General features: G+C 34.4%; 1 protein-coding gene across 12 annotated transcripts in view; it reads right to left on the bottom strand.

Annotated features, from left to right (window-relative positions):
* Positions 1 to 13512, bottom strand: part of PHC3 (polyhomeotic homolog 3) — a 76093-nt gene that overhangs the window by 31323 nt on the left and 31258 nt on the right. For 10 of the 12 annotated variants that reach the window (XR_006888139.1, XR_006888141.1, XR_006888140.1 and 7 more), the window contains 3 exons: positions 9837 to 10083; positions 3353 to 4224; positions 3019 to 3066 (listed from right to left, as the gene is read on the bottom strand). Coding sequence is in view for 9 of the 12 variants with exons in the window: in XM_046657807.1 (XP_046513763.1) it covers positions 3019 to 3066; positions 3353 to 4224; positions 9837 to 10083 (1167 nt within the window). In the remaining 3 variants the exon portion in view is untranslated. The remainder of the gene's footprint in view (positions 1 to 3018; positions 3067 to 3352; positions 4225 to 9836; positions 10084 to 13512) is intronic. The other 2 variants (XM_046657811.1, XM_046657808.1) reach the window with 1 other exon arrangement.

Raw genomic sequence — 13512 nt, 5'->3', positions numbered from 1 at the left:
TTTCTAATAAATGTTAAAACAAAAAACTTTTCAGCAACGTTAACAAAAAATTTTAAGTGATATCTAATACTGTATACATTTTTAATCAAACTATTGAAAAAGTTTGATGATTTGAAGTATGTGAAATTAAATATAAAAATGATCAAGATTTCTGAAACCAGCAAAACCAGGTATTATATAAAGGACTATGAAGTTTCATCTACAAAGATATCTCTAACAACCCCAACAGTGTGGAAAAAAAAAACACAACTAACTTTCTAAAAGCCTCTACTAAGAATAAAATATCTTTTCTTTTGCCTGTTTAAAACTTTAAAAATCTTAATGGTACAGATAATTTTGTATCAAATATAATATCCAGAATTGTGATCTGAATCAGCTACTAAGTAGGCAACATTTTTAAAAGTTATTTGCTCACAGCCCTGCATCTGGAAGCCTGTTTCACCAGCAGAGATTCCTTGCCTCGTGTCTGGATCCTCAGAAGTGGAGGCAGTCGTTCCTTACTGTACAGTGCAACAATGATAGCTGCTAGTATCTGTTCATGATAATTTTTTTTAAAATGATGATAATGTCCAATACAGGGAAAGTCATCCAAAAAAATGTCCTGGGGGTTAAAGGAAAAAAAAAAAAAACCTTCTAGTGAGGGGCATCTGCTGTCGTAGTGATTACCTTAACTTGGCAGAGTGGTGGGGATACTGATTCAGAGGTAATTAGACAAGTACAGTTTCAGCAACCAGTTCAATTGTATCTATGTAGCATTCCTTTGTTAGGTATTACTTTTCTCCCAAAGATCATTATCTTTTATTAAAATGCTGAACTCTCTTTTTAATATTAATGCTGTCACAAGTTTTTCAAATACCTACGACAGTAGCTTTTAAGGAATCAAAGTTAGTTCATGCACATAATTCTGATTTTTAAAAAATAATGAAACAGTTTTAAAGGATAAAAAGAGGCACAACACAAATAGCATATTCTGAAATAATCCATCAAAGAATACCGTAAAATACTTTTCATTATTTATAGTCAAACCTAACTACATACTTTCTTCCAAATCTCCCATGTAAAGGCAAAATAAGTTAATGAGTAAAAGAAGGAGGCAAAAACATCTGTCACAGACATCTGGCACCATCAGCATAAAAAAATCTAAGCGCAACAACTAAAACATTGAATAAAGCAAAGAAGTGGAGGTTTTGCTCACAAGATCAGGGAACGGCACATCACAATTCTGTTTAGTTCATAACTACAACTATTCTAAAACAGGCAATGACTGCCAAACTTACCTCAAAAATACATCAGTCACATCCGTCTCCCTTTCCTAAATAAACTGTGGAACATTTATTAGTTCTAAATTATCTACCCTCACATCTTACTTAGCATAACCAAACAGCAATGAAAAATCTTAGTTTTAGAAATATATCTTTTTTAAGTGTATCTTTTAAAAAGCATGATTTTATAATATATTTTAAAAATATATCTTTTAAAAAAATACCGATTTTACTTTGATAATTTATACTAATCTTTCAAAATTTCATATCCCTTAAGAAGTAATCTCTCTACCTTTAAATATTTGAGGTAAGGAGGAATATGTAAAGAAATGTGTAATTCATGAAGAAACGATTAAAAAAACAGATTTGATCATAGGTAATAAAAGAAGAGTATAGCAATTTAGTAAATAGGCTATGGTACTCAAAGGTAAAAGAAAAATAACATAGAAACATCTACAGCAAGCATGACCATATGAGTGATAGAAAAGAAAGTTATCACTTTCATAGAAAAAAATGCAAAAATGAGATGACACGAATTTTTTTAAAAAATTTTTTTAAGAGAAGTCAGGAACTGACAAAATAAAATCTTAAATATTTTTAGCTTTAATTTAAGTGTCACTATGCTTTTGATATTTCTATCCCAAATATGTCCCTCCAAGATTTCCCCTAACAAAGACAATTAGAAAAATATACGGCATAGAGAGAAATTTTATTTTTTACTTGTTAAAAACCAAGTCTACTGAACTAAAAAGTGAGAATATTAAATTTAAATTAAATTTGATCTCTTTGAAGGTACTGAATACTCTGAAGCCTGTGTTTTTATGCTACGATATCCACTGCAAACTCTTCCAGCAATCCTTTAAAAGAAAATGGAAAGACATGATAATTGAATGAAAAACTTATTTCTAACGCCCATTGTTGTTTTTGTCAAGTTGTTTTTAATAAAAGTGAATAGGAAACGAAATTCAATCTCTTTGTGCCTATTAAGATCAGTCAGAATGACAAGAATAAAAGAATCTATAGATTTGCACCCTGAGAACCAAAATGTTTCCTATTATGGAAAGACTCTGAAACTCCTTTCCTTTCTGAACTCATGGTTGTTAGCCTTTAAATGATAAAATCTCTTCAGTGAGGTTTGATCTTTGAGAAGATTGTTTTCCTCAGTTAAAAACTGAATTTGATCATTCTGCCTAAACATTTAGAGACTTTATTTCCATTTTTATTGTAAATTATTTTATAAATTTAAAAAGTCCTTTAAAGAATGTTTAAAGAAAAACATTTTTCAAGGTAATTTTCCTTTGTAGGCAACATGCACCATTTTTAGAGGTTTATTCTGATAAATTTCACCACCAATCTCAATTACTCAAAATTTTTACTCCTCCCAATGAATTTTTTTATCCTCAGTACTCAATTCATCCACTGAGATTTTTCAAGCTTTTTAATGAGAAATATGTTAAGGATATATTTCCCCTTAGTAGAAATCTAAAACTCAGAAGTTTAATAATTCTAAAAGATGGTCTACAGTTAACTTTTTTTGCTAAGTTGGATTCTTTCCTAGAATAAATGTTTTTTAACAAAATTTTAATTACAAAATATATTACCAAAAAACTACATCATACAAGCATACTTCCACCTTGAAACAAAAGCCCCTAAAGGCCCAGGACTTCAGAATGCATACAACCAAAAAGGTTAGCTAGATAAATCATACGTTTAAGAACATACAAGCCAACAGAAGGGATCTATGAAGGATAATCACCTTAAGAGAAAAAACTTTGTGCAGATGACACTGGTTCAAATGCATTCCCTTGGGGAAAAAAAATCAACTCTGTAAAGATAGCAGATGGATTTGTTTAAATAGTAATAAAATTAACGAGGGACTTTAATAACCATCACAAATTATCAAGCATGCAACCATACTACAACAAACGGCATTTTTTTTTTTGCCCATAGAGCAAGTTTCTCAGACACTGACAGATGGAAATTTCAAGCTTTTTAAATTCATAGGCATTTAGATCTAATGATATAATGTGGGAGAAAATAGTTTTTACTTTCAGTTCAGCAAGAAAGTCAAAGAGCTTCCAAGGGCTTACCACTGGTGGATCAACAGGTGCTGGTGGTTGCACTTGTAGGTTTACCGCAACAGTCTGTGGAGGAGGAAGAGTCTGAAATGGCAACTGGACCAAAGCTTCTGCAGCTGGAAGCTCCTCTTCTGACACCAAAGCATTCTGCACCAAAACCTGGCCCTGGGATAGAATTTCAGGCTGCACTTGTAAAGACTGCATAGACTGCAAGGGCAGTGGTGGAATCTGAGCTGGAGGAGATGTCGACATCTGCGGAGGGGTTGCAATTGGGATTGGAGAGGACTGCAGGGTTGAATATTGCTGGTGTGATGCTGGAGACACAATCTGCTGGCCTGGGGACACCAAAGTGGACTGCTGAACTGGGCCAATGTGTACAACAGGGGAAGCTGGAAGCGGAAGATGGGACGGAAGATTCAGCTGTGCTGTAGGTTGCACCTGATTAGCAGTGGACTGCTGCAAGTTTGGCCCTGACTGGAGAGCTGATGACACAAGAGGGTGTGGCTGAATAAGTGCTTGCGGATGAATAATTATAGTAGGAGACTGACTTGGTGAATGAGGCGGTGGAGGAGACACCACTACAGATTGCTGTGCTGACTGTGACTGGTTGGGAGACATTGTTAAAGGAGGGGGATGACTCTGAATGGGTGAGCAATGCTGTGACTGGGCATTAGTGGGAGCTGGAGGAAGGCCATGGTTTTGGAGTGGTATACAGTGCTGGGACGGGGGTGGGTCTTGAGTTGGATTTTGAAGTGTGATTGGCTGAATTTGCTGTTGCTGCTGCTGCAATATCAGCTGATGATGGGAAACCTTGGGAGGTGGTGAATGAAGAGGAATCTGCTGATGTTTTATTAGAGGATGAGGCTGAATTGGAGGATATGAAGCTGTGAGAGAAAAAAACGACAATTAGTATTTATTTCAAAAATATCATAGAAATTTTTAAATCTAATGGAGGAAAGTTTTCATATCAGAAGGTCATAATCATTAGAAATCTACTACCAGTCTTCCAGACAAGAGTGCCTTGAAAATCTAACGACAAACCTTTTCCTTAGAAAACTATGAAGATTTCATAAAATAGGCTGTACCAATAAGTTCCAAAAGAAAAGTGCCTAAAACAACTGATTTATCAATCTGAATCTACACCTTTCTTGTTAAATTTTATAGGTCACCAAAATATCTGCATTAACTTTGAACAAAGCTTATCCACTTGAATTCCTTCTTTGGGGAGAAGAGGGGAAGTATCATTGAACAAATATAATATATATAAAGATAACTTCAAAATAATAAAAATACAATATTAAAACTCATAAAATAAAGGTCTCATCCTTTCTAATCTATGTCTAAACATTCTTCCAACTAACAGTCAATGTAATTACTTATAAAGCTTCCCAAATAAACTTCCAAATTTGAGCCGAGATGAAGAGTTGGTATTATTTGACTCAGGAAGAGAAAATGTTTGCATAAAAAGTTAATTCACTCAAGCAAAACAGATGTGTGAATTCTATAGCTTGGTTAAATAATCACCGTAACTGAGAAATGAAATTTCAGGGTCCATTCCAAATCCTGGAGAGCACTAGTGTTACTTGCAATCAGAAGTCCATGGTGTCTAAACAAAGGACCTTGTTTTCTTTCTTTCCTCTCCACAAAAAAAAACCCCTAATCTATAATTGATAGGATTCAGTTTTCTCCACAGAGAAGCCACTCATGACAGGGATAATAAATATAAGAATTAGCAAAATCAAGTAGTAAGGAGTTTCCCATTCACGATGCCTCTTGTGTACATTGGTGCACAGGTTTGCAGAGGGAGATGCTGGTGAAATCCTCTCTATCTAAATGAGTATGGAAACTGGGCTCACAAGAAGATAAACTGAAAAGACTGCTTAATATTAATACCATGAAAAAATTATACACATTTAAAATAGATTTAAAGATAGGGCAAAGTTTTTCTTAATCTCATGTTATGATAAAAGATTATAACACCTTGCATCTATTTTTATATTCAACCACACTTGTGACAAAAGCCTTATAAAAACTTCTAACAACTTTTTAAAAACATTTTTGCATTTGGTTGCTTATTATTTAAAATTTTGGAGAGCCTTTAAGGAAATTAACATCTGATTAACATCTCAAGAAAGAGGCATTTAGAAGATTCAACAAATATCCACTAACTGTTTTAAAAAAAGGAGGAGGAAATTAGGTCTAAAATTTCATCTAACAAAATAATTTTCATATAACTAGAACAGCACTTTAAACTAAGACTGAAAATTTTATGCCAGCACTTTATAAATGTGTTGATAAAGACTTTATATTAGAGAGTACTCAATAAAATCTTGGATTTCGGTAGAGTGCCTTTCAAAGAGCTCAAGGTGTTTTCACATCTCTCTCATTTGTACTCACAAAATGCCTGTGGAGTAGATAGGTATTATTCTTCCCTTTTTTACCGATAAAGAAAAAGAGTTTTCGCAGGCATAATAGCAAAGGCCCACTTTAATTCAGTTTTTTAAGTTATAATTAAAATTTACCATATTCTTGAAGTACAATGGATATTATATTCACAAGAATAAAAATTCTTTCTGTGCTCTAGCAAGTAAGCAGTCACTTTTTATATTCTAGAGCCAATAATTCAATAGATTAATAGTCCACCCTGTCACCTAGATTAAATTTTTCTTTGATCAGAAATCAAAGTAAGTCTATGTATTTTATATTAGTCCAAAAGCCCAACTGATAAGCACATATATTACAGAAATATTGTGAGGGTATCTGAAACAATACTTCTGTACAAGAAAAGTACTAGCGCCCTGGAGAATAATATCACATATATTTGTTTCTCTGATTTTAATAAACACTTTATTATTGTGAAGGTGGCCTTATATTTGGAGAATTAATGATTGGCATCCTCTCTCACATATGTAGTAGAATTCTTTAATTATTGTAAATAATTAAATATATTCTTGTAAATTATTAATTATTTCATTCAATAGTTACAATAACCCCACCAGGTAGACAGGGTACTACACCAATACAATATATCACAGGTGAAGAAACTCTGAGTAGTTAAGTGACTTGTCTGAAATCACCCAGCTATTAAGCAGCAGTGCTGGGTCTAAAAGAACCCATAATCCCAGCTGAGTCTGGGTTCCTATTATGGACTGAATGTTTGTGTCCCCAAAAATTTATATGTTGAAGCCCCACCCCTAATGTGACTGTATTTGGTAATGGGGCCTCGAAGGAAGTAATTAAAGTTAAATGAGGTCAGAAGGGTGGGGCCCTGACCCAAAAGGATTAGTACCCTTATAAAAAGACACACCAGAGAGCTCACTATCCTCTCTGTCTCTCTCTCTGTCTCTCTCTCTGTCTCTCTCTCTCTCTCTCTCTCTCTCTGTCTCTCTCTGTCTCTCTGGGCACTCAGATGAAAGCCAGGAAGAGAGCCCTCACCAAAAACCAAACACTGCCAGACCTAATCTCGGGCTTTCTAGACTGAGGAACTGTGAGAAAGTAAATTTCTGTTGTTTAAGCCACCCAGTCTATGGTACTTTTTTATGGGAGCCTGAATGGACTGACACAGGCTTTTCACTACACATTGAATTAATGTTTGCAAAAAATGGTACATATTTTTTCCAACTAGACTAATTTCATAAAAGTTCTAAAAACCGCCATAGAAAAACTTGAGCTGTAATGTAGTTCATGATAATTTCCAGACATTTGGTTAAAGTTTGCCTTTATTTCATATATTAAAAATAGAATTATTAACTATCAAGTGGGAACTCTACCTTCAAGAAATGATGAAGAAAACCAAATGATTTAAGCCCCCTAGAAATATATATAAGGACATAATAATTATTAGATTATTAAAATAATTAACTATATAATATTTTGTTAAATATTTTATTTGATAATTTATTTAAATTTTATTGTTTTATAAATATTTGATATTATTAAATATATTAATTATATAATTAATGTTATTAAAATATATTATTAAAATAATAATTATTAGATTATACTACATTAGAACATAAGTAGATTTTTTAATGTTTGAAAGTGACCTGTAGGAACAAGCATTTTTCTAATTGAGGAAAAGGACAAATTACCAATTCAAGAATCTACAAAAAACATCTTAGCTTCAAACTAACTGCCCACCAAGAAGAGCAGAAAAACTAAAAGGGGGGAAAAATATAGCTGCTGCCTTGTCAGAAGATACAAATTGCTTTGAATAACTGCAGTGTAAGGCTTGAATGAATTTATAAGTTTGGTAGCTGCAAGGGTTTACACAGCTTAGTGGTTCCATTTGGTTTTGTTTCTAATCAGTAACCGTGGAAAACTGGACTTCGGTTAATACACATAAGAATTGCAAGTGTCCTGCAGCTCTTCAATGGTTCTGGCTTACTGGTCTCCTCTATACCTACATAAAATACTGGCCATCAGAGGATGGCAACTATAAGGCTATTACAACACTATCAATGAAAGGGGGAAGAGTAAGTGTCAACCAGAACTAGGTACTGGGCGTCCAGGGTGACTGAAAATCTGAAAGTAGATCTTGCTTGAACTAACCCTGAAAGAGTTCCTAGCTTTCTCTGAAGGTAGCATTCTCTTTCGAAGGAGATTAACCTACCCTCCAGTATAATCTATCAAAACTACAGAAATCACTAGAAATTGTCCCCTGAGCAGTCATTCCAAGCACAGTGGGTCACTGCTGCTCCATACTCACTCCTATCTACTCTGGCCAGAAGCTGGTTTGAGGCTGAGAATACTCTAGACAATACAGTACAAAAATCCTGTCATCAAGCCATACAGACAGTGGGACCTGGCAGACAGATGTTTATGAAAAAGAGTTTATAGACGTTTATAAAAGAATTTGCAGATGTTTATAAAAAAGAATTCACATCTAACTATACTATGAATGGATTTATTAATTAAACATTATAACAAAGCCCACACTTATCTAAGATTCAGATTTAAGAATTCTAAGCAGTAATACCTAATACAAATGGAAAAAATTGCGCTATAACTTCCAAAATTCAAATGGAAAAAAACCCAACTATTAATCCAACAAATATTTACTGTCCACCTATTACAGATAAGTACAAAGAAAGCACAACTTTGTGTTGTCAAGATAAAAGGATGAAAGGGTGAACCAGAAAAAGGATTAAAGGAGTTAATAAATGTAAAGTACTTGACACCTAAGTGCTCAATATTACTATCCTTGCCTCAAAGCTTACTGTCTAGTACAAAAGCCAAGATCAGTAAGTATACATATAACTATAAAAGAAAAAGTACCATAAAGGAGCATAAAAATGCTACATAAGTTCAGAGTGATGAGAGATTTCTAACTAGGAGAATCAAATAATTCCGAGATTTAGAGATTGGGAGACAGAGAGAATGCTGGCAATATTAGCAGAGGGGAAACATGAAAAGAGAAACAGATTAAGGTAGAGAAAAAGCAAACTTCAGTAGTGTAAAATGAATCTTTAAAAAGTAATGCAGTTACAAAAGGACAGAAAGAATATGATTCCCTGATGAGGGTGAACTAAAGGAGAATTTTTTTTAATGAAACATGTGAGATGTGTAGCCTAGTACATGACACACACACACATACTTTCAATAAACAATAGGTATATTGGTAAAAAAACATATGCAGACACATTAGGAGTAAGGGAGACCTAAGTATTCTTAAGAAGCAAAGGGAAGGATCCAGCATGAGAGACAAAAGATGCTGCAACAACTACAAGAGAAGGTCGGGAGCCGGTAAAAAAGACGCAATCAAAAAAGATGCAATCAATGACAAGCTAACAGTGCTAACTTTAAAGAAGAAAGCAGATACTTCCTTTTCTCAGTAGTAGTGAAGAAAGCTCAACACTGAGAAATTCTGAGATGAACAGAAGAGATAGTAAGGAAACTCACTCTGGCTCCAATATTTTCAGCATGAGAACCCTGAAGCAAGGTTATCTGTAGATAGCAGGGAGCACTCATGGATTCAAGGGTTGAGGAGAATGAAAACCACTTAGCTGATTCCCTGACACCCCTCCTCTCAGAGATGGAAAAAAAGCAACATGGTAAGGAAAATAACTATGCATAATCCTTATTTTTGGAAAGTGATAAATTCTTGACACTAATGACAACTTTAAACAAAAAATATATTTGATTTTTTAAACGCTTTTAATTTTGTTCCACTAAAGCATATTAAAGAAACTACAGGCAAATACATGTTTTAAAACTAAAAGGTTTTATCTATATAATGGGAGATCAGCACACAATGAAGATGTTAATCAAACGTCAATTGACCAAAAAAATCTATTTTATTATTATAATTTGTTTTTAACTGTGGGGCTTTTTTTCCAAGCTACAATATTAAGATGTTCTTTTTTAACTTATGAAATTCACATTTAAAAACGTTTTTAAAGTACCATTCTTGTTCAAGCAATGGACATCTTTTATTTTACTCTGCCTGCCAAGAAAATGAATAATGCAACTATTTGCAACAAAAGTTTTATCCCACCTGGTGCTATTAACTGGTGAATACTTGATGTCCGGGTGACAGCTGTGCTTCGTGATTCCAGACCTGGACTTTCTCCTTTCTTATTACTTTCTGGAGAAGGATCTCGTTGGCTGATTTTAGAACTGGTCACTGTTGTTTTGTTATGACAAATTGTCAACGACTGAGTTTGACTAGTGCTTTTTGGCGGACCATTCTGTGAGCTAGATAATACACCCAACTTCTGGCTGCGTAATGTTAAATTCTGAACCTAAGAACCACATAACAAAAAATAAGGATGAAACAGATGGTATTAATTGATGTGTTAATCATTACCATTATAACAATGACAACACGTATATATTATGCTTTTCATACATAAAGCTCCAAGCACTTGAAACAACTGATTAATTCTGAAGGGGAGTTGTTATTCTAAGTAATGATATCTTAAAAATTAAGTTGCAATTTTTAAAAAAGACATTGAGAAAGAATCAGTAGAACCATATACATTGCAAATGAACTATGAATATGAGGAAATTATTCTGCAACATACTGCATTTTGAAGTTACCAGCTTGGAGACAGCCAAAGGGAAGGAGAAAGAGGAAGGGCATTCCAGGCAAAGAGGAAAACTTCAGCAAAGCTAGAGGTGAGAGAGCCAAGGGTGTGTAGGGGAGAATGAGTAATTCCTTCAACTTCATTCTGACTTCCCAATGTCAGGAGATAGTGAAACATTTTAAGGTTACAACTATCTCATAAACTTGTGAGAAGTTACTACGTACAATTGTACAATTCAGAGAGCATGGATACAATTTTGCTGTCTTAATAAAGATCAGAAAGAGAGAACAACAACAACAACAAAAAGCTACCAGCTCTACAGCGATTATAAGGGAACACTAATCTTCTAAGCAAGAAAATTAATTCACCAAATCACCTACCCTATTGAGGGAATTATGAAAAGCATTTCCCATTTACTCTTTTTAACTAGCTGGATCTTGTTGTGTTATTGTTATGAACACTCACCTGCCTTTGAGAACTAGATCTCATGAACTGAAAAGATTGTGCATGGCCTTGAAATGGGTTATGTGATGGCTCCTGTCTACACCTGGAGCTATTCTAAACATACTGCCAGTCTGAATGGTGGCAGCGAGCATCCAAATTACTCTCACCTTAGGTTTATAATGTCTCCAAACAGCAAGAAAACAGCTCTCCAACAGCTAACTCTTTGGCTATGTGGAACGAATACACCAAATACATTTATGCTAGCACTGGCCCTGGGAGGGAAACTGAAGTAAAAAAGATTCCAAAGTGACAAAGCAAATGATATATTGCTGCTTTATGAATGTTCTCCAGTTTCATGAGGGCTCTCTCTCTCTACAACTCTATCAACTCATGTTCAAAGGCTATACCTTCTCCTTCCAAGTGCCAAATGCAGTGTTCAGCCAATAGCAAGTGCTAAGTAAATGTTTGCCTCAGAGCAGCGGAGGTTTCAATCAGTTCTATTCTAAGTTACTGAAAGAATTTTCTAAGTAAGACCATATGGAGTGTCTTCTCTGATTTTTGTCAAATATTTCATAGCAATATAAGCAGACTAACAATTGCTGTATTATTGAAATGTAATACAAAAATAAAATATGCTAAAATCCAGATTTCTCGGCTTGCCACTCGGCCCTCCACAGTCTAGGCCCAAACCACTTGGAGCCCCATTTTCCACTCCTCCAGTCCCAATGCTCATATTCTAGCCAAGTGTTCTGCTTACCCTTCTCCAAACATACCTTCCTTCATTTAGAGCCCTTGCTCGAGTTCCTCTTGCCTAAAACGCCCTTCTGCTTCAGCAGTGACTCCTGAAGCCCAACCCACTCTTCACAGCCCAGTAAAAATCCCCTCTCTCTCCCCAAGAAACCGCCCCAAAGTCCCCGGTTAGAAACAATTTCTCCTCACCTCTATAATGGTTTTCCCATACAATTTGGATCATATTGCCTATAGCACTAACAAATGTCTAGCTTATTTTAGAATTACTAATGTCTGTGTCTGTGAAATACTAAGAGTCTGGCTGGCAAGCTCTCATCTGACATTCATTTTTGTACTCCCTGCAGTTCAGTGCCGCAGACATAACAGAAACTTCAGAAGTCTGACATATTGTCCTACATCTGATTCAGAAATATATATTACGCAGCTTTTGTTGTTGTTGTTAAGTATTTAGTTCTATTTACAGTTTTCTTAGGCTAGCATTAAAACTTGTTCATATTTAACCAAAAGATCTCAACAAATATCTAGTGGAAGCACATTAAAATCTCTCAGGAAGCAAGGGAAAATAGCATTAAAATTTAACCTCTGCCATAAATGATAACGTAGACCACATAATAACCAAAAGCTGAATTATAGTCTGAGAAACTTGAAAACTTTCCTTCAAATGAAAAGCATATTCATAATAAATGAAGATTTGACACAATAAACCCTAAAACCTGCAGCAGTGCATTTCTATAAAATGTTGTATTTTCTTCTTCTAATTTTCCTTTTGTTTTCTGGAATTCAGAAAGAAAATGCATGTGTGTGCATATAATATAGACTATATAATATTTCTATGAATAAAGTTTAGAATATGGCTATAATATCTATGGTCATCTTGGCTTAAACATTTACAATAAGTTTCAAACGTAAACTATACTCCTAAAGTATATTATAAAGCTAATTTAGCTGTTAACAGAAAGATCACATATTTAGATTTCTTTGACAGAGCTTCACTTCTGAGCAGAACTCACCCTTTCTAATACAAACAATACTAGGGCACTCTAATGTCCAACTTTCATTTCACTGGACTTTTCCTATGATCAAATTATGGAAACTTTTTGACTTTTGAAAAAGTCTAAGTTTCATGTGAAGTATTTTTGCTAATTTCGCATCTTACATTTTTATAGTGGATTACCCAAATACTCTCACATCAATTTTTCAGTTTGGATCTAACAAATACTGTGTGAATTATCACAGCATCTCTTCTTTGCAGACGAGGAAACCAAGAGTTAATGTGACACTGCTGGCAGGAGAACTGAGTTTCTAGCTTTTAAACCCAAAGCACTGTTTTCACCTCAATTCCAACAGTATTCTCCAGATACCCTTGATAAGTAAGATTTCTTACTTTTCTGTAAACATACTTCTAGTCCTATGATATCTTTTCTGAAAGTCAGATTTTTTTTCTTTTTTTTTGCACGGTGGGGACAAGAATACAGCATTTAAAATACTAAATAAGGGTGGGATATTACAAATATCTCAACTTTTGACAGTATGCTATAAATAAATTTTAATACTGAGGAAAAATTAACTGTTATACTGACTTCTGTCACTGAAGGAGTATTAAAATAAAACTTCAAATTTGGTATTTCTGAATTACAAGAAAAATAATTGTTTTTAAAACTGCAAACACAAGTTTAAAAATTAAAAATGTGGAGCACAGATTTTTTAAAACTAAGAGCCCTGAACTCAAGGACAGGTATCACTGGAATATCCAAAGTATTAGCATCACCTACCACTGCCAACCTCATTCACTGCCATTTCAAAAGAACAGCAAAGAAAAACATTTGTAGAGAAATTCCTAAAGGTCAATCCACCCGTCTAATTCCTCACAGCCTATCTTTGAATGAAGTCAGATTATCACAGAACCACATATCGGTATCAGTAAAACTGGACCTCAAAGACCCACTTTGG

The sequence above is a fragment of the Equus quagga genome, chromosome 4 (genome assembly GCF_021613505.1).
Source record: "Equus quagga isolate Etosha38 chromosome 4, UCLA_HA_Equagga_1.0, whole genome shotgun sequence".
In the NCBI taxonomy this organism is placed as follows: domain Eukaryota; kingdom Metazoa; phylum Chordata; class Mammalia; order Perissodactyla; family Equidae; genus Equus; species Equus quagga.
The sequence above is the reverse complement of the archived record's forward strand: the minus strand, read 5'-3'. Positions and strand labels throughout refer to the sequence as shown.